Raw genomic sequence first — 27783 nt, forward strand, 5'->3', positions numbered from 1 at the left:
CTGTTGGTGCAATGTTACCTATTCATACCTAGGTGGCATTATTGCATAAGCTACTAGCATCATCACTATTAAGGGTTAACTGTCCAGGCCTGATTTTCTCTTACATTCTATACACATAATATATGGAATCCTAAAACGGAGTTAAGGGATTATTTTTGACACCTAAACCCATTAAGGCATAGACTTGCCATTTAGACTTTTCCCATACTCTCAAATTTATGTACCGATAAGAATATAATGGACTTTGTACTCGCAGACATTTCTGTCTCCTCTGTTACACCAACGGTTGATTGATTGTTAGTTAAAATAACACTGTCTCACTACAAAGTTTACACTTGAAATTCTTCTCATCACGCTTTAGGAGTGTATGCGTTCCTAGTGAGAAATATATAAGATAATAGATGCATTGACGTCCTTTATAATATTCAATAATATAATACAATACATATGTCCTATTGATTATCTTATACTAAAAACTAATGTTCATTATATGTATACATACATCACAGATTTTCTGCTTCATCAATAGACATTAAACCGTAAGGGTAATTAACACCAGAGAGTCTAGAGAATATCCTTATCTCAGTAATAAATCCGTAAGGAGACAAGAATGACTCTTCTCAGACTGGTACCTCTACAAAAAAAAAATCATATGAACTGTGTCCTTTCCATGAACCTCTTTCGGCCTACTTTAAAATACATACACAATGGTGAACATAACACAATATGGCCTATTATATATCAAATCCACTATAATTAGGATATTTTGATATAAATGTTATATACCTATGAAAAGGCACAACAACATACATATATACGTCCTTCTTTTTTATATATAGAAAGACTGCAATGAGCAGTTGAAACGTTGCACAGGGGAAATAAAGCGGGTCGTTTTTCATTTTATCTTGGAGTGCTGCCTCTTCTTTGAGATATCTACAATTATTTTGACCGAATAGCCTAAGGTCAGAGGATTTTGCACCCGGCTTCATCTACAAGTGCTGCTGCCCTCTCTTTGTATTATATATATATATATATTATAGATAAAAGTATTTTTTATCGGGAACGCTGCAACCAATTTTCACAAGGCAGGTAGTATCAACCCTACCAGGCAGTATGTGTGTTTTTAACAGGATTGATCCTTCTGAATCTATTTTTCAAAGCATCATTTCTGATATATCTTTAGCTTTTTAGACGTTCTAGTCACCGACTAAAACGCCTTATGGATAACGACAATGGCCACCTAGAGGCTGAATGACACATTGTGTATTACATGTCATTGTGCTGAATGTAGGGATTATTTTTATAGTGGTGGTTTTTATGTTGACTTATTAGATGAAGAGATGACAAGTGTCAAGGACACAATGGCTGAGACCACCAGCTCTGAAGAAGAACAGGAGCCTGGGTTCCTGCCCATCCCCAGCAACTTCAACCAGAATCTGGACAGCGAGAGTCCCACTGATGGGCCAGCAGTGAGGAGATCCAGCCGAGGATCCTTTACAAGGGGCAGCTTAGATGACCTTCTGAGTATTGACCCCGAGGCTTACCAGAGCTCCATGTGGCTGGGGACCGAGGACGGCTGGTATGAGATCAATATGTATCTTGTGGTGGCAAGGTTATAATATTGGGTGGGAAAACCTAAAGGGAACTTAATACCGCCACTTGGCGGTAATTACCACATTACCTACGGTATGTGGTAATTATTCATGGTCCCAGCCTAAGGTGGCTGATATATGAAATTCTGATGATACTGTAAGACTTTCTGAGCTCCTTGTCTTCACTGCCTAGCATCCACGTCTACCAATCTTCAGACAACATCCGGAATCGTAAGAACAGCATGAAGATGCAGCATGCGGCCTCAGTCATGTGTATCCTGTAAGTGCCACGTTCACCACCTTAGACCCATTCATTGTTAGTCATGGGCTCTTCCCCACAGATAAAATCACAGGGGGGAGGAGTAGGAAAAGGAAAGTTTTCCTTGGCCATCTGCATTGGTAACCAATACAATTAGGCCCCAAGACCTCAGAAGCTGATAGTCCACCAAACCTCTAAGAAAGGGGATTAGAAGAAGGTGGAGCAACGACTTCTCAACATCTCTTGTCGCCTTCCTTTGCAGGTATCTGGATAATCAGGTGTTTGTGTCCATAGCAAATGGAGATTTCATTGTGTACCAGAGAGAAGCAGGTAAGAGGCTGACGGAGAAGCATCGAAAATTGTCACATGAGATCTAGCACTGACGCGTTTCAGGCTACTGTGTTGAAGGGTTAGTAAGACCTGAAACGCGTTGCAGGTCCATCCAGTCTGGGATTGTTCAAGAAGTGTTAAAGTTATCCCTTGTCCTGCACTGATCACGGGGGTCCGACCACTGGGATCCCCGCAGATCCTGAGAGCAGGGATCCCCTTCCCCTCTCAGCAAGTCATGCATTCCCTATTGGACTGACGGAGCGCTGTGCTCAGCTGTCTCCAGCAATCTCATACAGTATAAACAGAGAGAGCACTGCACGGGGAACGGGACCCTATTCTCTCGATCAATGGGGGTCCCAGGGGTCAGACTCCCACTGGTCAGCTGTGGGCAGCATATACCTCAGCGTATCTCAAGCTTGACGTACCGTTCTGATTTCTGGTGATTATTATTTTCCCTTCTTTTGTGATATTTTTGTGAACCTAATTCTCTGGAAACTGTCTGTCTGTAACATCGCTTGCATGACTAATGGTGGTCATGTGTAGGAGAGTGCTGTAAGCCAAGCGCTTGGCCAACAGGGTGAGGGGTAAAAGCCGCTGTAACAAAGGATGGAATAGCAGGCAGCAAACCCTCAGATGCAAAGGCAACCTATTGGCAGTCCATGATGGCAATGTGAGGGCACTGATGGGGGGAACCTGCTCCTTTTATCTAAACACTAAGCTTCTGCAGTTGCCATTGACCGTGGAGTCTAAACGGCCAGGATCAAAGTTCTCTCCATCAGCTGTATGTTACATATACTGTGCCTGTACCATGCGTTAAGGACACCGCACCAGAATATGTACATATATGCTAAATGTGGAACCATATAGTATATATAGATTCGCTGCAGTATGATGCCCTCATAGGTGATGTCACGTGACATCACTGACAGGTAGCTTCTGGCACCTGCTATAGCTTTTGCAGCACCCAAGGCGTGTTTGATGTATTTTTGTTTATTTTTTCTAGGGAGTTTTTGGGACCCTCAGAATTCTAAAACTCTGACCCTCGGTTCACCTGGAAGCCCAATCACTAAAATGGTGTCCATCCTTGGGAAGCTGTGGTGCGGCTGTCAGAACAGGGTCATCATCTTGAACACATCGTCCCTTCTTCAGGAGGTAAAGGGGTGACCTTCAAAGGGTGATGCCATGCATCAGGACCATCACTTGGGGCAGTGTTATAATGCGCATTAGAAAAATCACGTTAACGGGCAAGGCCAAATTTCTTATTGCCTAGTGCAGCAGCCATGAGGATGCAAAGTGTGGAAGATGTGTTCTGCACCATCCCATGTCTTGATAAATTGTGCGCAACTTGTGGCATATTAAAGAACAGAATGTAAAACAGGCTAATTAGAGTGTGAGCTGCTGGGGCCAAGGCCAGACTTGCCTGACTACAATCTGTACAGTGCTGCAGGATTTTTTGATGCTATGTAAGTAACCATTCGCTGACAGCTGATGGATCTCTGAGGAGACGTTTACGTGGATGTCAGCACAGTTCTGTCCATGTCCTGATCCGTCTCTTGTTCTCCATCTTCAGCACACATTCCATATTGGACAGGATCAGAACCGCTGTGTCACGTGTATGGTCACAAGTAACGTGGGGATGTGGATCGCTCTGCAGGGAAGCGCCCAGGTTCGCCTTTATCACGCCACAACCTTTGAGCAGTTGGCGGAAGTGGACATTGCTCCGCCCGTGCACAAGATGCTAGCAGGTAACGATGGTTATATTTTACCATAGTCATATAATATACCATAGAGGGTAACCTATCTTTATGTAATCTACCATAGAGGGTAAAGGCAATGGAGCGCTTCATATAATATACCATGGGGGTATCGATGGTCGGAATCTTTATATAATGTATCATAGAGGGTAACGACTGTCAGCATCTTTATATAATATACCATAGAGGGTAACAACTATCAGTATCTTTATATAATATACCTTAGAGAGTAACGACTGTCAGCATCTTTATATAATATACCTTGGAGAGTAACGACTGTCAGCATCTTTATATAATATACCTGTCACGGCTGAGGATGGGGGAAATCCTCAGCCGTGTGCAGCCAGGTGATGGTATGGCTGCTTGACCAAGAAGACAGGATTAGGGAGCTGGTCACCTCCTAAAAGCATCCCTAACCTGACCCTGGCTCCTAGCTACATGAGCCAACCTTGATGGTAGGAGGGCTCATGCTCTGGAACCTAGAAGTCCCTGCTAGCCCTCAAGATGGCCCTAAGCTAGGAGCAGAGTGAGACAACCCACTCCTCCTAGGCACGGAGGAGCAGGAGTCTCAACGGCCAAGCTGTTGGGAAAAAGGGGAAACATAAACAGACTAATGGAAATGGCAGGTGAACTCAGTAGCTCAACCAACCTGCCACAGCCTTGCTGACTGGATCCCTGACACAGAGAATCCAGAACCATTAGCTGCACAAACCAACATAGGAAAATCCCAACAGACCATCACCCAGACATGACACATACAGGTAAGCATAAACTTAATAAGACATAAAACCTGAACTTAAACCTAGACTTAAACCTATGACCACAGTGGTGGCTCTCACAGAGGAATGGAAAGCACAGGAGGCTGCCTCAGCTAGCAAGACTGAAGCAACCTACTGAGCCCTGCTAGAGAGAGGATATATATAGGCCAAAGTGGCCACGCCCAAAGGTTGGACACACCCAGTGACATCACACACACACTGGGAAGGAAGTTAACCCTTCCAATGCCACAGAAGGGAAACACACATACATAAAGGGAAAGTGCACACAATAACATACAACACAGTGCACACAAACACACACACCTAACAAAAGGTTGCTAGGTGTGACCGCATGCCAGGGCAGCAAGCTGCCTAGCAACGCTCAGGCTGCTCTGCTGCTAAACCCCAACACTGGTTGCCCGCGGCAACCACAAGTGAGGCTACAAACAAGCGGCCCTCACCCGTGGTTGAAGACCCATGCAAAACCGCCGGCAACTGCATGCGGTGAGAAGTCACGGTCATGGGCCTGGCCGTGACAATACCATAGAGAGTAACGACTGTCAGCATCTTTATATAATATACCATAGAGGGTAACAACTATCAGTATCTTTATATAATATACCTTAGAGAGTAACGACTGTCAGCATCTTTATATAATATACCTTAGAGGGTAACGACTGTCAGCGTCTTTATATTATATACCATAGATGGTAATGATCTTTATATAATATAACATAGAGGGTAACCTATCTTTATGTAATCCAATGGACAATGGAGCGCTTCATATAATATACCATGGGGGTAACAAAGATTGGGAACTTTAGACAGTTAAGGATACTTTTGCACAACTTGCTGTTCTCCAACAAGGAGCTTAACGGCTAAATTCACAACAGGTGTTTGATCCATGAATCACCCAATAATTTCCCTGGGTCAATTAGAATTGGTATTTAAACAGTCCTCCTCATCATGCTGTTCACATTTTGACATCATGAGACCAAGACGACTGGAAGAGTTACAGAAAGGCAGAGAAGTGGAGGTCCTTTGGCCACATCGCCCATTGTCAACGATGTCCTGCGGAACCGGATAATGAATGCCATACAACTCCAGGCACATTTAAGGCACCAAGTGTCACGTCAGACCATTCGAAACCGTTTACATCGGCGTGGTTTGCGTGCTAGATGACCTGCAAGGGTACCTGACCACACCACCAGGCACAGGCGTCATCGTCTTACATGGGTCAGGGAACATCTACGCTGGACGAGGGACCAGTGGGGCTCAGAGCTGTTCACTGATGAAAGTCGATTCGCGTTGAGCAGAAATTATGGCAGCCAACTATGTTTGAGACGTCTAGGACAGCGCTATGCATCAGCCACTGTTGTCACCAGACGAGCCTTTGGTGGTGGTGGTGTTACAGTGTGGGCAGGTGAGTCTACTCAATACAGAACTGCCCTACACTGTGTGAATGGTACGGTGACAAGCCCATACTACGTGAATAACATCATTAATCCAGTCATTGTGCCTCTGCATGAACAACACAAGCCCAATTTAATCTTCATGGACAACAATGCGCCAGATCATCAAGGTCGCATCATTAGGGGACAGCTGCTGGAGACTGGGGGACCTCAAATTGAGCGACCCTGCACTTTCTCGACCGGAATCCCTTTGAAAACCTATGGGATCGGCTGATTTGACGTGTAGAGGCTCGTAACTCTGTACCCCAGAACCTCAATGACCTGAGGGACACCCTTTAAGAAGAGTGGGATCCCATGCCTCAGCAGACAATAAGTCAACTTGTGAACAGCAGGAGACGTCGTTGTCAAGATGTAATTGATGCTCAAGGCCACATGTTCTTGAGACACTCACATTTTGTGGCTGTATACCCACCACTGGGGTCGGCTTTTGTTTCAATAAATTGTCTGAGATGAGGAAATCACCATTACTGCTTCTACTGAAATGCCAGACTTTCATGAGATAATATCACTGGAGCCGAAACTTTTTACATTTTCCATAAATTTCACCCGAAAGCCAAATATCCCTGACTTTTCGTGAGTAGTGTATGATATGATGTAGAGGTTTATGTGTCTTTCTGTTTTTATTGAATTCAGTTCAATGTTCTCCTCTGCTTCCCCTCAAGGCTCCGATGCCATCATCCGCCAGCACAAGTCGGCATGTCTGAGGATCACGGCTCTTCTGGCTTGCAAAGATCTTTTGTGGATCGGGACCAGTGCCGGGGTGGTTCTCACCCTGACCATCACCTCCAGCACCAGCTCTTTGAAGGGCCCCATCAGCCCAGTTGGACTCTCTCAAGGACACACAGGCCATGTCCGGTTCCTCACATCGGTGGAGTTACCTGATGGATTTGACGTGCACTTTCCTCTGCCTGGAGACCAAGGTGAGTGGTTGCTGTTAACTGCTCCACAGCTTGGTGGCGCTATATAACTAAGAACTGTATTGGATCCACATGATTGAGGGAAGCAAATCAAGGGCAGAAATTATCAGTCAGTGGCCCAAGTGTCACTGTGCTATTGTATCACCCCAGTTTTCAGCCGGCTCTTGTCACCCCAATTGTTGGCGCCCATTGTTGTCACTACAGTTTTTAGCACTCTTGTTGTTGCCCCAATTTTCAGTGTCCATTTTTTACCCCAATTGTCAGTGGTCATTGCTGTCACTCCCAGTTGGCCATTGTATCACCCCAATTTTTATTGTTGTGTCTCCAGCTGGTGGTGGCCATTGTTGTATCACCCTAATTGTCAGTGCCCTTTGTTGTAAGCAGCCATTGTCTTTACAACCTATTGTCAGTGGGCATTGCTGTCAACCCTAGTTATCAGTGGCCCTTTTTGTCACCTTCCTTGTTGTCACCTTTAACTGCCAATGGCCCTTGTTGTGTCACCCCAAAGGTCTGCCTTCTGTCACCCCAACTGGCAGGTTTTGTTGTGACTTTTAACCCTTTCTGTACTACCATCAGGCAACGAACAAACATGCGACACAGAAAAGAGAGACTCCACCCGACACCGACCAAAATCCAAACTCCTGGTCATCAGCGGAGGAGACGGCTACGAGGACTTCAGGCTCACCAACAGCAGCGAGACTGTGGGCAGGGATGACAGCACCAACCACTTGCTGCTCTGGAGGGTGTGATGACCCCACCACACAGCACTCTTCTGATCTCGCTGCTGCCCATTACTCCGTCTTTGGCTTGTCTTTTGACGTATTCCATGCTCACACCTCCATTGCCCCATCCAACATCTCCATGACGCAGAGTTCCAGGAGCCGACTCTAGAGAGGTTTATGATGAGCCCCAGGGGCCCTCAAGTCCAAAGAGTCAATGAACAAAGCGTGGAAGTTTCGGGTGGTACGACAGGGTACAACTGCCAAAGTGTCCATGGTGATGGCCATACTGGTACTCTAACGTGCCTACAGCTGAATCCTCAAGATGGTGGGAACATGTCGTCGGTGGGTTCTTACCGGCCCTCGGCACCTTCTAAGTCTGCAAAAAGGTATTAACCACTGGTGAGTGAGCAGCGACTCTGGCGACGTGTCCTACTGCTGTACGTCAGTGCTTTGTCCGCGTTTCCTACAGACACCATAGCAGTCGGCCGGACCACTCTCGGTCAGGCCCAACAAGACCGAGCATTCAGAGGGTCCGACTGCTCACTCCGATTCTGTGGCTACAAATAAACTGTGTATAAGTGTTGCCGGCCCGGTTGGCCGCCATTTATTTTTTTTATTGTTCTTATTTATTGTCAAGTGAAAAACTTGTGTCCTGAAAATTTTAATATTTTTTAGTGAGGTGAAACGGATGGCGATCTCTGCGTCTTGTGGTGATAGAGACTCAAGACACACTACCGACCTTGGGTTTAGAAAGACCAAATTCAACCCTTTAGGAGCAACCAGTGACTCTGTGGGCGCGCTGAGATTTGTAGTCCCCATGCGGATGAGGAGCTTACCCGTTGCTCTCGACTTGATTCCATCCGCTGAGACTCTCCATGTCTAGAAGCTTTAAAGAGGGTCTGTTCTGGCATGTCTGACTCATGTTCTTCATGAGATAACAATCCCACAACAACACTGGGGTGGGTCATCCCTCGGTTATTCCTCCTGCAAAAAAATAAATAAATGGTTGAGGATGTGTCCCTGCACAGTCTGTCGCCGTCGGTGCCGAGCTGTGTAGATTCACACAAGGTGGGTGGCAATGTCAAATGTATCTCCAGGAGGAATAACAGAGGAATAGCAAACAAAAAAACTTAAGCAGACCAGACAGAGAAGATCAGACCGAATTTTATTTTTTTATTTTTATCTTTTAACATGGCTGCTGCGTCTTTTCCACGTACAGTATATGATCGATTGGATGGCGTTAAACATTGTGCCTTGTGTAAGTATAGAGGAGATACAGAGAATATTGTGAATGTACAGGGTATTAAAAACAGAACACGTACTCTTGACTGACAGGGGGTTCAGAATGATTTGACCAGAGTCTATGCTACACAATGAGTTGTCACATATTCAGCGTATGCCTCTTCATTTTACTTCTGCTTGGGAGCTTATGACATCACCCAGAGACCATTCCCCAACATGTGATTAACTTCTAAACAGATATGGGCGACATCCCCTTTAAAAAAAATATATATATCTATATATTTTTTTTTCTTTTCTGTATTAGCTTGTGCTCAGAGTGCATTAACTGAACTTGACACTAGGTGGCGGTGCTGCTCTTCTTGTAATCACCAGTCCAAAGTATTGTCATTTTGGTGCCTCTGTTGGATGCCGCATGCACCAATTAAATTTTTTAATAAATGCTCTCTTGAATCGGGGTGTATAGAGGAGAGGCGTAGCCTGCAGGGAGATTAGAATATACACAGGTGAAATGTCCGTTGTAGTCGAGGCTTGGAATGGATGGGGCCAGGTCCTCCTCTTGAGTGTTTACTCTACATCAGATTTTATTTAATTTTTTTTCACCATTGGACTCTTATGGATGGACGTCCAATAGTTTAGAGAGTCCGGGCGCTGCCAGCCTACCGGACTTCAATTTCTACTGCTGAAATAAGAGGAAAATCGGAAAAAAGAATGAATTTTCTGAAGTAAAAAAACATCTTTATGTACAAAATCCTCGAAACTCCGAGCTCCGTGTAATATCACATTTTATAGAATCGGAGAAATATATATTTTATTGCATTAAAGTGTCTCCTCTGAGGATGATTTTATCATTTATACCTAGGTCTAATCCTCCGAGAATGCTGAGTAACTTTGTACTTACCTTGCATTAAATATTTTATACTCCAGTCACAGCCAAAGCTGCATTCACAATTCTGCAGCCTTCCTGTTCGCTCTCGGGCTGTGCAGAACACTTGAAGTTCCTGCAGCGAGAGCACCAACAGGAGACCTGTTGAACTGTGCATGCAGCTTTGGGTGTGACTGGAGTAGAAGGCAGGACGTAGCTGAAGATCAGGGGAAGAGAAGTGTTTGTATATAAGTCTTGTATGTGTAAAGTTACTCACCTTGTCTCTGGATTGCATCTGGACAAGCGAGGAGTCCTGTCCTTTTTGGGGAGGGTGTCTGCCCCTACATAACGCCCTGTGCCCGCTATTCCAGGCTGCGCGGTGTATATATGTATCTATATTCCCTTTTCATGGCACTTCCATGACACGTTCACTGTTACATTGTATCATATGAATAAAATGGACCCTTTATTATAAGAACCGACCACGGCCTCCTGTATCAATACGCTACGCGGGCGAAAACCGGCGACTGAGGCGGTACTCTGCGCCATGAAGCTGCGCACCATATACTCTGGAGAGGTGGTCACACATGGGGGGAGGGGTCTCCACTGAAATCAATGAGAGTGATGAATACCTCCACATTACATCCCAGCTGCTGGACCCCCACTGATAAATCTGGGGCTGGCCTTTTAAATTGTATAGATTTTAAATTTATATAGATCCCTCCACAGACATTTTTGGATACTAAAAGGAATCTTTTACATTACAGGGTCAGGCTACATCTAGCAGTGAGTAAATACGTCTGTTGGCGCAGATTGTTTTATCCTCCAGTCACATCCAAAGCTGCATTCAGAATAACGCTGGATTCCCGTTCTCTCATGCTGCAGGACTTGGCATCCCCCTCTCATTAAAAGGAAGGGGGGGGGCCCTTCCTGATTCTGGGAAGTGACTGCATGGGAAGCCCTCCCATGGGCTGCTGCCTTCTCTCCAGCAAAAATGGGGGGACCATCCCTTAGTTCCCAGGACTGGAGGTTGTGGGAAGTGACTGGACTACTGACAATCAAAGCTGCTACAGGGCCCAGCAGTAAAGGGGCCCGTATCCACTCCCACATGAGAAAAAATAGAAAGGTGACCTGGCTAGGATGCAGGCAGAGTACAGGTACAGCGTATATGTTCTGTTAAGATATACCTGATTTGACCACAAGAGGGAGACAGAGAGGAACAATAAGTTACTTGCGGTTATGGGGGACGGATGAAGGGTCAATTGTAAGGAGAACATAGAGAAGAGACGGAGCACGGAAAAGTTACTGCTAGGTGGATTGACAATTTCAGATAGTTGAGGGATGTGACAATCATGCAAGGGTCTATTCCTAATGGGGCTAATCATTTAAAGGAACATTCATTTTATAAATGCATCTGGTATATAATTGTGATTAAAAAGAGAGACCTAAGAATGTGTAGATTGTGAGGCGCTTTGCCTATTCCAGGTTATAACCAGCCACTGTCGACTTCTACAGCCAGACATGTATGTATTACAGCTAATCAGTGAGAAAACAAAAGTCATGTACTCTCTGCAGCATAGGCCAGAATGAAAAATCCTAGTTCTGCCCCTCCAGTAAATATAAGAAATATCTAGTTCTGGGGACGAAGGAGGGGTGACCACCCATATGGCCACCATTACAGCCCCTACACGCGTTTGTCATGCACTCTCTGCAGCATAGGCCAGCCAGTAGAGGAAAAATCCCCTTGCTGCACCTCGTGACTCTGAAATCATCAGTGAATAAAATAATACTGGGGACGAAGGAGGGGTGACCACCAATATGGCCACCATTACAGCCCCTACACGCGTTTGTCATGCACTCTCTGCAGCATAGGCCAGCCAGTAGAGGAAAAATCCCATTGCTGCACCTCGTTACTCTGAAATCATCAGTGAATAAAATAATACTGGGGACAAAGGAGGGGTGACCACCAATATGGCTTTCCATAGACCACGAACAGCCTTTCTGCCTGATAACGCAGTGATACATCCCTACTACTAATGCCTAATAGGCAGGTTTGTCAGTAGTGGCGGCCATATTGGTTGTCACTCAGTTTTTCAAGTACTTATATATATTTTTTATAAATGTGATACAGATTTTTAATTAAAGCTGCCGATTGCGTCCATTTTACCGCAGGCGTAACCACGTGTCCTATGGCGCCCACCAGATAATGAAGTTCCCGGTACAACTCTGCCAGTGCTGCTATGTCTTGCACTGTAATAAGTCCCCTCCAGCACTTACGGGGTTACAGAACGTCATTTTTTTTTGGGAGGGAGAGGGGCCGAGTACGACTATGGACCTTGAGTATTGTACATAGGAGCAGACAGTAAGTTGCCTTTCCTGTAAATAATATTCTGAGTGTCTGATTGTCCAAATCATTTTGATGGCATATTTTTATATATATATATAAATATAAAATGTCGGAAGCCTCCCACCCTCACATAGAAGTTGTAACCACTCCGGCGCCTTCGGGGGATGGGTAATGTCCTCTTGGTGTATTGTGTGAGTCGCTATGACTGCCTTATTATATTGTCTTATTTTGTCACTGTGGATTCTTTGTAAATAAAGTTCACCGGTGTTGAATCCTATCTGTTTCTTGTGTTTTATTACAAAGTAAAACCGATTTCTCCAACATGGCGGCACAAAATAGTGGGGACTGGTAGCCATCTTGTATTGATGCTTGTATCGAGTTACACCTAGGAGCCACTATACAATGTATGGCGCTGTGGACACTATGATGAGGCTGCACCACCACGAACCTCCACTGACATAGGTCATCAATTTTTCCACTGACGAGCAAAAGGATAACAATGTTTTGAACTTTTGACTTTCAGGCTCCATATCTCACCATCCACTACAGCTTGGAACGTGAGACTCCCATCATTTTATAGACCATCATCTTGGCTATCTCATACATTGGACTTGCAGCTATGATTAGTTCTGCAGATTCTTCTCGTGTAACTGCATTGTTACTGTTTTGCTTCTGGTGGTGGAACAATCTTCTTCTTCTTCTTCTTCTTGTATTGTACAAATTACAACCTGTCCTCACATTCCCTCATAGCTCAGTGTCTTATTAGGTTGATTCCCAAGTGAAAGGAAACTGGTTCTAATCCAGGAGCCGCCATGAAGAAGATTTCCCAAGAAAAGAGAAACAGTATCATCCAGCTCATCGATGGCGGTATCTCGGCCAAGAAAATAAAAAACTGGAAGAATACAAAATGAAGTCCGTCCATCCATTCCAAATCACACCTATATGGGAAGAGATCCCACTCTATGTATAACAAAATACACCACAAAGAATAAAAATATATATTTTATTAAAAATACTTGATAGTTATTAATGGGTGGCTCTCCTGCTTGGCCGAATAGAACTAGGTGCTCTAACCAGTAAGATTCATCCAGTCTAAAAAAAATCTTTTAGAATATAAAAAAAAAACAAGATAAATCATTTCAGAGCTTTTTCCACCTTTAATGTGACCTATAAACTGTACAACTCAATTGAAAAACAAACTGAAATCTTAAAAAAAAAAAAATAATGCGGTTGCATAAGTGTGCACACCCTCTTATAACTGGGGATGCAGCTGTGTTCAGAATTATGCAATCACATTCACAATCTTGTTAAATAGGAGTCAGCGTACACCGGCCATCATGTAAAGTGCCTCTGATTAACCCCAAATAAAGCTCAGCTGCTCTAGTTGATCTTTCCTGAAATGTTCTTAGTCGCATCCCACAGCAGAAGCCACGGTCCACAGAGAGCTTCCATCAGAGGGATCTCATTGTTAGAAGGTATCAGTCAGGAGAAGGGTACAAAAGAATTTCCAAGGCATTAGATCTACCATGGAACACAGTGAAGACCGTCATCATCAAGTGGGGAAAATATGGCACAACAGTGACATTACCAAGAACTGGACGTCCCTCCAAAACTGATGAAAAGACGAGAAGAAAACTGGTCTGGGAGGCGACCAAGAGACCTACAGCAACATTAAAGGAGCTGCAGGAATATCTGGCAAGTCCTGGCTGTGTGGTACATGTGACAACAATCTCCCGTATTCTTCATGTGTCTGGGCTATGGGGTAGAGTGGCAAGACGAAAGCCTTCTTACGAAGAAAACATCCAAGCCAGGCTACATTTTGCAAAAACACATCTGAAGTCTCCCAAAAGCATGTGGGAAAAGGTGTTCTGGTCTGAGGAAACCAAGGTGGAACTTTTTGGCCATAATTCCAAAAGATATGTTTGGCCCAAAAACAACCCTGCACATCACCAAAAGAACCCCATCCCCACAGTGAAGCATGGTGGTGGCAGCATCATGCCAAGGGGCTGTTCTTCTTCAGCTGGAACTCGGGCCTTAGTTAAGCTAGAGGGAATTATGAACAGTTCCAAATACCAGTCAATATTGGCACAAAACCTTCAGGCTTCTGCTAGAAAGCTGAACATGAAGAGGAACTTCATCTTTCAGCATGACAACGACCCAAAGCAACATTCAAATCAACCAAGGAATGGCTTCACCAGAAGAAGATGAAAGTTTTGGAATGGCCCAGCCAGAGCCCAGACCTGAATCCGATTGAACATCTGTGGGGGGATCTGAAGAGGGCTGTGCCCAGGAGATGCCCTCGTAATCTGACAGACTTGGAGTGTTTTTGCCAAGAAGAGTAGGCAAATCTTGCCAAGTCAAAATGTGCCATGCTGATAGACTCATACCCAAAAAGACTGAGTGCTGTAATAAAATCAAAAGGGGCTTCAGCAAAGTATTAGTTTAAGGGTGTGCACACTTATGCAACCATATTATTTTATTTTATATTTTTTCTTCCCTCCAACTAAAAGATTTCAGTTTGTTTTTCAATTGAGTGGTACAGTTTATAGGTCACATTAAAGGTGGAAAAAGTTCTGAAATGATTTATCTTTGTCTTATTATTTTACATCACAGAAAGCTGACATTTTACCAGGGGTGTGTAGACTTTTTATATCTACTGTGTGTATATACAGTTGTGTTCAAAATTATTCAACCCCCACTGAAATTGAGTGTTTTGGCCAGTTTGACATTGATTTTGATCATTTCAGTCATCTTGTTTACAATTAAATCAAAGAGGCACTTGTAAGTCAGACAAATATAACATAACATTTATAATGAAATAACCACAAATGTCTTTTCTGTGCTCACATCATTATCAGTTTTATTCAACCCCCAAGTGACATTCAATCTTAGTACTTAGTACAACATCCTTTTCCAGTTATAACAGCTTTTAAACGTGAAGCATAGCTTGACACAAGTGTCTTGCAGCGATCTACGGGTATCTTCGCCCAATCTTCATGGGCAAAAGCCTCCAGTTCAGTCACATTCTTAGGCTTGCGCGCTGCAACTGCTTTCTTTAAGTCCCACCAGAGGCTCTCAATCGGATTTAAGTCTGGTGACTGCGATGGCCACTTCAAAATGTTCCAGCCTTTAATCTGCAACCATGCTCTAGTGGACTTGGAGGTATGCTTGGGATCATTGTCCTGTTGAAAGGTCCAACGTCTCCCAAGCCTCAGGTTTGTGACGGACTGCATCACATTTTCATCCAATATCTCCTGGTACTGAAGAGAATTCATGGTACCTTGCACACGCTGAAGCTTCCCTGTACCTGTAGAAGCAAAACAGCCCCAAAGCATGATTGACCCCCCGCCATGCTTCACAGTAGGCAAGGTGTTCTTTTCTTCATAGGCCTTGTTCTTCCTCCTCCAAACATAGCGTTGATCCATGGGCCCAAACAGTTCTAATTTTGTTTCATCAGTCCACAGAACACTTTTGTGGTTTGTCCACATGACTTTTGGCATACTGCAGTCGACTCTTCTTATTCTTTAAAGACAGCCAGGGGGTGCGCCTGGGAGTTCTGGCATGGAGGCCTTCATTACGCAGTGTGCGCCTTATTGTCTGAGCTGAAACTTCAGTACCCACATCTGACAAATCTTTTTTCAGTTCCTCAGCAGTCACACGGGGACTTTTCTCCACTTTGCGCTTCAGGTAGCGCACAGCAGTCGAAGTCAGCATCTTCTTTCTGCCACGACCAGGTAGCGTTTCAACAGTGCCCTTTGCCTTGAATTTGCGAATGATGCTTCCTATGGTGTCTCTTGGTTTGTTTAACATCTTTGCAATCTTCTTATAGCCATTGCCCTTCCTGTGAAGAGAAATCACCTCTTCTCTTGTCTTCCTGGACCATTCTCTTGACTTCACCATGTTTGTAAACACACCAGTAAATGTCTAGAAGGAGCTGAGTATCACAGTCCTTTTAAATCTGCCTAATTGGTGCTTATTATGCTTGATTGCTGCTCCTTGACATCCACAGGTGTTTTCAATACCTGATCGAAAACACTTGAATGAACCTCTGTTCTTAAGAGTGGTAGTCTTTAAGGGGTTGAATAATTGTGTCAATGAAGAAATCACAAAAAAAAACCATTTAATACTGTATTACAAAAACAATTGATGTCATTTTAGTTGCATTTGGTTCTTTAAAAAGTCCTTGTAAGATTTCATTCTGAACACAATTACAAATGTACACTAAATTCCCTAAAACCCTTTACAGCATTGGGGGTTGAATAATTTTGAACACAACTGTATATATATAAACACCCAAGCTGAGTACATATATCTTTAAAAATAATTAATATAATCCTGGATTAAAAATAGTCACAATATCACTAAAGTTCATTTGCCACGGAAGATTAGATGTCTATAATAGCTTGTGAACTATAAAGAAAGTGCTCCCAATGGTGTCCCAATAAATAATTTCCTATAAAACAGCATGCAGTTAGATTTTTATGACAGAGTATATTGGGTTGTGACGGCTCACCTGGTTGTAATATATGGGGCGGGTGCTCCAACTGATAGACACCCCGTCTATAGAGTACAGAATAAATATAGAATGTAAGTTAGTTGTGCACACCTCATATGGAAGTATATTTATATACCCACACAAGACTTTCCTCGTATATAACGTTCAATATTTATTATACATACAGTATATCTCTTAAGTGTCTGTATATCATTACCGATACTTTAAATATTATTCACTATATAGTGATCACAGAGTATATAATATATTCCTTCCAATGGTATTATATCGATAAAATGAATATATGTGAGTATCCACGTGAATTAATAAGTGCAAAATGTATACCTTGTAAGTGAAATATAAAAATAAAAAACTTATAGGTGCATATACAGTACAGACCAAAAGTTTGGACACACCTTCTCATTCAAAGAGTTTTCTTTATTTTCATGACTATGAAGGCATAAAAACTATGAATTAACACATGTGGAATTATATACATAACAAACAAGTGTGAAACAACTGAAAATATGTCATATTCTAGGTTCTTCAAAGTAGCCACCTTTTGCTTTGATTACTGCTTTGCACACTCTTGGCATTCTCTTGATGAGCTTCAAGAGGTAGTCCCCTGAAATGGTCTTCCAACAGTCTTGAAGGAGTTCCCAGAGATGCTTAGCACTTGTTGGCCCTTTTGCCTTCACTCTGCGGTCCAGCTCACCCCAAACCATCTCGATTGGGTTCAGGTCCGGTGACTGTGGAGGCCAGGTCATCTGGCGCAGCACCCCATCACTCTCCTTCATGGTCAAATAGCCCTTACTTTCAAAGTTTTCCCAATTTTTCGGCTGACTGACTGACCTTCATTTCTTAAAGTAATGATGGCCACTCGTTTTTCTTTACTTAGCTGCTTTTTTCTTGCCATAATACCAATTCTAACAGTCTATTCAGTAGGACTATCAGCTGTGTATCCACCTGACTTCTCCTCAACGCCACTGATGGTCCCAACCCCATTTATAAGGCAATAAATCCCACTTATTAAACCTGACAGGGCACACCTGTGAAGTGAAAACCATTTCAGGGGACTACCTCTTGAAGCTCATCAAGAGAATGCCAAGAGTGTGCAAAGCAGTAATCAAAGCAAAAGGTGGCTACTTTGAAGAACCTAGAATATGACATATTTTCAGTTGTTTCACACTTGTTTGTTATGTATATAATTCCACATGTGTTAATTCATAGTTTTGATGCCTTCAGTGTGAATCTACAATTTTCATAGTCATGAAAATAAAGAAAACTCTTTGAATGAGAAGGTGTGTCCAAACTTTTGGTCTGTACTGTACATAATCACAAAATAGAATCCACAGCTATATGATATTGCTACTGGAGAAAGAAATACTATTTGCACATCATAAGGTGCCCTCTGCATTTTTATCCTGCGGGAGAAACTATAACCTTCACGGTACCAGACAGTATACAATCTTTGATAAAGTGCTGGATAGGACACAATTATCCAGGCTCACATCACACAGTGAGATTAGTGCTGATGTTGGATAAAATATAACCGATTGCGGTTCTGTATTTTACACTACATTAATATCGAACCTTTTAATACTGCATTTTATACCGAATTTCTAATACTGTATTGTATAATATTAATATTTTATTTTATGCTGTTCTCTTATATGTTTCTATACATTGCTGCACTTTGAATTATTGCCAGAAAGGAATACCATCAGGAAGGAATATTTCCATCACCATTTTATCACCGTTCTATTGTAGTTAGATATATGCACCTATAGGTTTTTTATTTTTATATTTCACTTACAAGGTATACATTTTGCACTTACATATATTCATTTTATCGATATAATACCATTGGAAGGAATATATTATATACTCTGTGATCACTATATAGTGAATAATATTTTAAGTATCGGTAATGATATACAGACACTTAAGAGATATATGTATAATAAATATTGAACGTTCTATACGAGGAAAGTCTTGTGTGGGTATATAAATATACTTCCATATGAGTTAGATTTTTATATTGCATGTATTTACATTTTTATCACACGCGCCTTATTCTTTCTTTGCAGGTTCTTACACGAGGTGTCCGTATAATATTAGTCAAGATCTCCTTATGTATTGGATCGCTGCAGGCAGTTACTTACAGTTTTGCAGTCCTGGTTTGAGGAGCGGAGTATAGTGCCTCGACGTGGCGTTCCACGTGGTCTTCAGCACTAATGCAAACTTACCTCCACTGTTCCACCTCGTATTTGGCCACTCTGGTAAGAAGCCTACGTCCCGGCGTTTGTAAGTCCATGATACGTCACCTAGTGACCACCTCTCACGTTATATGGGCCTCCATTTTGACTGCTTCCTTAAATAGTGCTTTTGGGATGTGTCCAAACTCCAATATAGATCTCCAATTGATAGTGGAATATCGGGGCTAAAAAAAACTTTTTCTAAACCTTACACCATTCAGATACATTGCCAATACTGACAGATAGAAAAGAATTATACTCAGAGTGTATCTAGATGGTATATAGAATCCTATCGACATGTGTGATGGTATTTTTATTTTTTCAGGCTTATGAGTAGCCCCATCGATTAAAGATCATTATAAGAGACCACAAACCATCCAAGAATGGACGAATAGGTCTGATTTTTATAGATGCGGCAAATGTATAAATTGTAAAACCACCACATTTATAGATATGGTGGATTTTTAGTTATAGATTATATGTCTACTTTATGGAACAGTAGTTTTTTTATTGTAGGTTTTGTCGTAATTTTGGCATTCTTATAGATCAGACATTCTTATTGTTTAAGGGAATATATCTCTGTGTTAATAAATTCTTTGTATCCACATGAGCCCGGTTGATTGAGTGCCAACCAGATTCCTGTTTTTTTTATATCTTTATTAAAGTTACCAAAGTAAATAAAATACAATTAACCTCTTAATGACCAATGACGTACTGTTAGTTACCGTATGTAAGCCTGACAGGGTCCTGCCAGAGGCAATCCTGATCAGGCTTACTGTGAATGAAAATACACTGCAGTACATTATACAGTGTATTGTGGAGCCATCAGACCCACTGGATCTTCAAGAACCAAATGGGTCTGAGTCAAAAAAGTGTAAAAAAAAAGAAGAAAAAAGTAAAAAAAAAATCTTACATTTTTCCATATATGCACATTTATAATTGGGTAAAAATGAAGAAAATAAAATACCCTAAACATGTTTGTATCGCCGCGTCCGTAACAACCAGCTCTATAAAAATATCACATGACCTAACCCCTCAGGTGAACACCGTAAAAAAAATTAAAACGGTGTAAAAAAAGACATTGTTTTGTCACCTACCATCACAAAAAGTGCAGCACCAAGCGATCAGAAGGGCGTATGCCCCCCAAAGCAGTACCAATCAAACCGTCACCTCATCCCGCGAAAAATTAGACCATACCTAAGACAATCAGCAAAAAAATGTAAAAGCTATGGCTCTCAGACTATGGAGACACTAAAGCATAATTTTTTTGGTTTAAAAAAATGGTATTACTGTGTAAAACTTAAATAAATAAGAAAAAGTAAACATATTAGGTATTGCCACGTCCGTAACGATCTGCTCTATAAAAATATCACATGACCTAACCCCTCAGTTGAACACTGTAAAAAAAATTAAAATAAAAACTACCAAAAAAGAATTTTTTTGTCACCTACCATCACAAAAAGTGCAACACCAAGCGATCAAAGGGGCGCATGCCCCCCAAAGTAGTACCTATAAAAATATCACATGACCTAACCTCTCAGATAAACGCCGTAAAAATAAATAAATAAAAACTGTGCCAAAATTACCAATTTTTCGGTCACCTTGCCCCAAAAAGTGTAATAATGAATGTGCCCAAAAATGGTACCAATAAAAACATCAACTCTTCCTGCAAAAAAACGAGCCTCTGCACAAGATGATCGGCATAAAAATAAAAAAAATATGGTGTTGAGAAAATGGAGACACAAAAACATAATTTTTTTTTCAAAAATGCTTTATTATGTAAAACTGAAACAAACAAACAAAGAAAGTAGACATATTTGATATCATCACATCCGTAACAACCTGTTCTATAAAAATAGCACATGATCTACTCTGTCAGATGAATGTTGTAAAAATCACAAAATAAAAACGGGTTCCAAAACATCCATTCTTTGGTTACTTTGCCTCACAAAAATCATAATATAGAGCGATTAAAAATCATATGTACCCCAAAATAATACCAATAAAACTGTTACCTTATCCCTTAGTTTCCAAAATGGGGTCACTTTTTGATTGTTTCTACTGTAGGGGTGCATCAGGGGGGCTTCAAATGGGACATGGTGTCTAAAAACCAGTTCAGCAAAATCTGCCTTACAAAAACCATACGGCGCTTCTTTTCTTCTGCGCCTTGCCATGTGCCCATAAATAGGTTTAGCACCACATATGGGGAGTGAGTTTGGCTGTTAACCCTCGATGTGTTAAAGAAAAAAATGGATTAAAATGGAAAATCTGCCAAAAAAGTGAAATTTAGAAATTTCATCTTCATTTTCCTTTAATTCTTGTGGAATACCTAAAGGGTTAACAAAGTTTGTAAAATCTGTTTTGAGTAACTTGAGGGGTGTAGTTTCCAAAATGGGTGGTTTCTATTATGTAAACCCCACAAAGTGACTTCAGAACTGAACTGGTCCTTAAAAAGTGGGTTTTCGAAATTTTCTTAAAAATTTTAAGAATTGCTTCTAAAATTCTAAGCCTTCTAACATCCCAAAAAAATAAAATGACATTTACAAAATGATGCCAACATAAAGTAGACATATGGGGAATGTTAAGTAATAAATATTTTATGAGGTATCACTTTCTGTTTTAAGAGCAGAGAAATTCTAATTTAGAAAATTGCTAATTTTTCTAACTTTTTGTTAAATTTGGGATTTTTTTCATAAATAAAGGTGAAATATATCGACTCAAATTTATGACTGTCATGAAGTACAATGTGTCACGAAAAAACAATCTCAGAATGGCTTGGATAAGTAAAAGTGTGTCAAAGCTATTACCACGTGATTTTCAAAAATAAGCCTGGTCACGAAGGTGCAAAATGGCCCGGTCATTAAGGGGTTAAACAAACACAAAATTGAATTGGCATGACAAACACAAGGAGACTGCCAAACCAACCCGAAGGGTCACATATTAATAGCAGCGTAATACAGTGTTATCAGGAGAGTTTAATACGAGTGCATTATCAGATCATCCATTCCAAAGCCAAGAGGTGGACTACAAGTCGGAGTCAACAAGTCGGCTCATCACAATATCTATCAGTTCTGGTGCGACAAACACGGCAGTGGAGGCGGCTTGTAGTGAGATCACAGACGTCCGTGCAAGCGCCGTGCAATGCGCATTACACAAGTCTGGAATGGTGGCCTGAAAAAGGTGAAGAAGCTTCGACTTCAAAATCATCATAGGAAGCATTGGCTCGAGATTGCAAAAAAGTACTAACAGTGGACAGTAGAAGATTGGAAACGGGTGACGTGGAGCGATCAGATGAAAGCCAATAGACTGGGTGCAAATGGGTCTAGAAGGAACAGGGGAAAAGGGGGCTAATTGATTGAGAAATTGAAGGAACGGTCAAGTAAGGTGTAGGAAGCCTGATGATATGGAGTCGGATCCTTAACCAGGTCTCAATGCTGAGCTATCCTAGCTAGTATCCTTCAAGATGATTTACTTTGTACACTCGAATACTAGGGTATGAAAAGGATGACGGTGTTCCAGCAGGACAATGACCCGAAGCATTGGTCGAGATTGGAGAAGAAATGGTCCAATATCAATAAAGTAGAGGGGCTGGATTGGCCCCCACAGTCCCCAGACCTCAACCCAATCCAACACTTCTGGGTAGAGTTGAAGAAAAAGCTGTATTCGTACCCAAGTGAGACGACCAGTATGACCAACATTGGGAACGTGGAGAAGAGACCCGGGAACAGATTTCGGTCGAAACATGCGTGAATCTGATCGAGTGCGTGCCCAGAAGGATTCAGGCAGTGCTGAAAGCCAAAGGTGGATTTACAAAATACTAACAAAATGATAAAAATTAAAATTTAGAATTTTAGGAGCAAAACAGTAACAATGCAGTCACATGACAAGAATCTGCATAACTAATCATATGCTAAATAGCAGCAATTTATGTATGAGATAGCCAAGATGATTGTCTATACAATGATGGGAGTCTCAGGTTTGAAGCTGTAGTGGATGGTGAGATATGGAGCCTGAAAGTCAAAAGTTCAAAACATTGTTATCCTTTTGCTCGTCAGTGTAACTCCCCTTTAAGTGAATGGATTAACCAGCAGAATTCTGAGTCCAGGACCCGGTGTCCACAGGTCACTAAACTCCTCAAGCTCCAGTGCAGTGGCTGGGTTTGGGGTGGCCCCAATGCTACGCTGGGTCCCCTGCTTGAGGTGTCACCACATGTTGCTGCTCTCCAGAAGGGATGGTAAGGCGTGGTGCACCCCAATGGGCAATAAGTCCAGACAGTCAGAGTCTGCAGTAACCAGTGTGCTTCTTTACTGGATGAATTCAGGTGCAAAACAATACAGGCGAGGCATAGGGCCGGCTTCTCCAGTCTCCTCCCTGGCAGAAGAAGGGTTTGATGCTGAGGAAAGGCCTGAGCTAGCTGTCCCTCTCACTCAGAAGGCTGGTACCCTGGCCAAAGGGGCTGGTGGCCCAGTGTCTGTGGCTCAGTCGTCCAGCTGGCTCAGACAGCAAAAGCCAGGTGACCCATGATCTGTGGCAGAGTATCCCCCATCTGAACGCCTTTTTGGGACTCGGGTGCGGATCCGCATCCTTTGCTCCGTTCCGTGGCACCGCAAAAAAAAAAATATAACATGTCCTACTCTTGTCCGTTTTGCAGACAAGAATAGGCATTTCTACAATGGGCCGCCCGCTCCGTTCCGCAAATTGCGGAAGGCACACGGGCGGCTTCCGTTTTTTGCGCATCCGCGGTTTGCGGACCGCAAAAAATGGAACGGTCGTGTGCATGAGGCCTAACGGGAACAATGGTGCAGTTCAAGGCTGCCATAGATTTGTATTGGGCCTCATTGCAACTCAATGGAAATGACCAGTTTCCAGACGTAAACAACAGTCTCACAGAACTTAACCCCTGCTACAGGAGGACATAGTTTTAAATTAGAGGGGCAAAGGTTTAAAAGTAATATCAGGAAGTATTACTTTACTGAGAGAGTAGTGGATGCATGGAATAGCCTTCCTGCAGAAGTGGTAGCTGCAAATACAGTGAAGGAGTTTAAGCATGCATGGGATAGGCATAAGGCCATCCTTCATATAAGATAGGGCCGGGGGCTATCCATAGTATTCAGTATATTGGGCAGACTAGATGGGCCAAATGGTTCTTATCTGCCGACACATTCTATGTTTCTATGTTACCCCGGGCCATTTTTTGCATTTTCCATCTGACATGTGTCACTTTATGTGGTAATAATTTTGGAACACTTTTATTTATCCAAGCCATTCTGAGATTGTTTTCTCGTGACACATTGTACTTCATGACAGTCATAAATTTGAGTCAATATATTTCACCTTTTATTTATGAAAAAATCCCAAATTTACCAAAAATTTTGAAAATTTCGCAATTTTCAAAATTTCTATTTCTCTGCTTTTAAAACAGAAAGTGATACCTCATAAAATATTTATTACTTAACCTTCCCCATACGTCTACTTTACTTTGGCATCATTTTGTAAATGTCATTTTATTTTTTGGGGACGTTAGAAGGCTTAGAATTTTAGAAGCAATTCTTAAAATTTTTAGAAAATTTCAAAAACACACTTTTTAAGGACCAGTTCAGTTCTGAAGTCACTTTGTGGGGATTACATAGCAGAAACCACCCATAAATGACTCCATTGTAGAAACTACACCCCTCAAGTTACTCAAAACAGATTTTACAAACTTTGTTAACCCTTTAGGTGTTCCACAAAAATTAAAGGAAAATGGAGAAGAAATTTTTTAATTTCACTTTTTTGGCAAATTTTCCATTTTAATCCATTTTCTTCTTTAACACAGCAAGGGTTAACAGCAGAACAAAACTCAATATTTATTACCTTGATTCTGCGATTTACAGAAACACCCCACATGTGGTCGTAAACTGATGTAAGGGCACATGGCAGGGCGCAGAAGAAAAGGAGCGCCGTATGGTTTTTGGAAGGCAGATTTTGCTGGACTGGTTTTTAGATGCCATGTCCTATTTGAAGCCCCCCTGATGAACCCTTACAGTAGAAACTCCCAAAAGTGACCCCATTTTGGAAACTACGGGATAAGGTGACAGTTTTATAGGTACTATTTTGGGGTACATATGATTTTTAGTATATCTATATTACGTTTTTTGTGAGGAAAGGTAACCAAAAAATGGCTGTTTTGACACCGTTTTTATTTTTTGTTTTTTACAACGTTCATCTGACAGGTTAGATAATGTGCTATTTTTATAGAGCAAGTTGTTACGGACGCAATGATATCAAATATGTCTACTTTCTTTGTTTGTTTCAGTTTTACATAATAAAGCATTTTTGAAAAAAAATTATGCTTTTGTGTCTCCATTTTCTGAACCCCATATTTTTTTATTTTTCCGCCGATCGTCTTGTGCAGGGGCATGTTTTTTGCAGGAAGAGTTGACATTTTTATTGGTACCATTTTTGGGTACATATGATTTTTTGATCATTCAATATTACACTTTATGGGGCAAGGTGACCGAAAAATTGGTTGTTTTGGCACAGCTTTTATTTATTTTTACAGTGTTCACCTGAGGGGTTAGGTCATGTTATATCTTAGGTCGTTATGGACGCGGCAATACCTAATATGTATACTTTTTCTTATTTTGAAAACAAAAAAAAAGATGTTTTAGTGTCTCCATAGTCAGAGAGCCATAGCTTTTTTATTTTTTGGCCGATTGTCTTAGGTAGGATCTCATTGTTTGCAGGATGAGGTGGAGGTTTGATTGGTACTATTTTGGGGGGCATACGCCTTTTTGATCACTTGGTGTTGCACTTTATGTGATGTTATTTGACCTAAAATGGCTTTTTTGGCACTGTTTTTATTTTATTTGTTTTACAGTGTTCACCTGAGGGGTTAGGTCATGTAATATTTTTATAGAGCAGGTTGTTACGGGCGCGGAGATACCTAATCTGTCTACTTTTTTTATTTATTTCACTTTAATACAAAGCATTTTTGAAACAAAAAAACTATGTTTTAGTGTCTCCATAGTCTGAGAGCCATATTTTTTTTTATTTTTTGACCGGTTTTATTGGTACTATTTTGGGGGGCATACGCCTTTTTGATCGCTTGGTGTTGCACTTTTTGTGATGTAAGGTGACAAATATGGCTTTTTTTTTTACACTGTTTTAATATTTTACAGTGTTTATCGGAAGGGGTGGATCATGTGATATATTTATAGAGTTGTTACGGACACGGCGATTTTTTCTTTTTTTACTTGAAACTTTATTTTTTTTAATTAAAAATACTTTTTAAACTTTTTTTTTAACTTTATTTCTGTCCCACTCTGGGACTTAAACTTTTGAGGGTCTGATCCCCTCTGCAATGCATTACAATACATCTGTATTGTAAATGTTCAATACATTTTATTAATATTTCAGCAAGAAATATAACAGCAAGATAGCAGGATAAAATGTCCCTAAGCAGATATCATATAACATATATCATCCATCAGAGTGCATAACAATAGAGGCAGAATAGCAAGGAGAGGATACAGCAAGGTTCGTGTGCTAGTTGGCGCCGGTGCAACTTGAAAGCATCTAAACTAATCTCATTGGATACAAAGAAATACACGGTACAGACCAAAAGGCTCTAACCAATGGGCAGGCCCACCACATATGGAGTGGGGGGGTCCCAATTTCCCCGCATCTTCTCCAGCAGGGGAATAGCCGTGACACAAATGTGCCAATCTGGAGCTTTTGAAGGACCAATAAAGAGCCTCCCTCTATTGACACATAGAGAACACCCTACCCAACTCTTGTTCCCATCTCAGCATGAATGGCTGTTTACTCTCATTTACACAGGGTAAAATTCTATCATAAAGGGAAGATAGCTTAGGTCTTGGGGACTTGCGGTCGTCAAAGAAGGCAAGGTAAGGATTGTTTTCCTGACAGTGCTGCCACGGCGGTAGAGAACCCAACAGGTGCCTTATCTGAAGAAACTGGTAAAACAGATTATTTGGGAGTAGGTACTTGTGCAAAAAAGCTAAGTCTACTGGAGAAGATCTATCATAGAGGCACCTTAAGACGCTGAATTCCCCGGGCCACCCAGACTGCCAGGGAAACATTTGAGATATGATATTCCAGCGCAACAATAGGAAGGCTGTCCGTTGGAACGCGGAAGAGTTTAATGGAATCTATAAGGTGAGCCCAGATAAACATTGTGGCGTGCATGGTTAACAAGGGCAAATTGTGTTGAAAATGCTTCAGACTGTAAGCTGCGAGTATAGCTGGCAGGGACCGACGTCTGACATTGAAGCCATCGTTGCGGAGAGGACGGGGACCACCATTCAGGCGCCTGTTCTGCCAAGTTAGCTAGATAATATTTATAAAGATCAGGGACACCTAGTCCTCCACATCTTATTGGGGGATGCAGCGCTGACTTGGATATTCTGGGGCGTTTATTATTTTAATTATATTAATTTTGTTGAAACCTTAGGTATGTGAAGGGGAAGGCATCTAAGAAAGTACAGAATTTTAGGGAGACATAGCATTTTAGCAGCATTAATGCGAGCAATCCAAGACAGATGAACTTGTGACATTTTGACGTAATACCTTTTTAGTTCTGCTCTTAGATTACCCAAATTAATGGACATGGTCTCCGCTACAGAGCGAGATAGTTTCACACCTAGGTAAGTGATGGGCTGATCAACCCATTGGAAAGAGTACATCTGCTGAAGACGCCCTCTAATGTCTCCCGGGACATGAAAATCTGAAACCTTGGTTTTCTTTTCATTTAATTTGTAATAGGAACATTGT

General features: G+C 41.8%; 2 protein-coding genes across 4 annotated transcripts in view; both read left to right on the forward strand.

Annotated features, from left to right (window-relative positions):
- The window catches only part of ARHGEF17 (Rho guanine nucleotide exchange factor 17), a 163363-nt gene extending 152973 nt beyond the window's left edge, over positions 1 to 10390 (forward strand). For all 3 annotated transcript variants that reach the window (XM_040426492.1, XM_040426490.1, XM_040426491.1), the window contains exons 16-22: positions 1333 to 1579; positions 1786 to 1872; positions 2114 to 2181; positions 3185 to 3333; positions 3752 to 3926; positions 6828 to 7085; positions 7659 to 10390. In XM_040426492.1, the coding sequence (XP_040282426.1) occupies positions 1333 to 1579; positions 1786 to 1872; positions 2114 to 2181; positions 3185 to 3333; positions 3752 to 3926; positions 6828 to 7085; positions 7659 to 7831 (1157 nt within the window). In that variant the 3' untranslated portion in view covers positions 7832 to 10390. The remainder of the gene's footprint in view (positions 1 to 1332; positions 1580 to 1785; positions 1873 to 2113; positions 2182 to 3184; positions 3334 to 3751; positions 3927 to 6827; positions 7086 to 7658) is intronic.
- Positions 10391 to 18919: 8529 nt separating this feature from the next.
- Positions 18920 to 27783, forward strand: part of RELT (RELT TNF receptor) — a 61217-nt gene continuing 52353 nt past the window's right edge. The window contains exon 1 of the mRNA XM_040426497.1: positions 18920 to 19032. The gene's annotated coding sequence lies outside the window, so the exon portion shown is untranslated. The remainder of the gene's footprint in view (positions 19033 to 27783) is intronic.

This window comes from Bufo bufo, chromosome 3, assembly GCF_905171765.1.
Source record: "Bufo bufo chromosome 3, aBufBuf1.1, whole genome shotgun sequence".
NCBI lineage: Eukaryota > Metazoa > Chordata > Amphibia > Anura > Bufonidae > Bufo > Bufo bufo.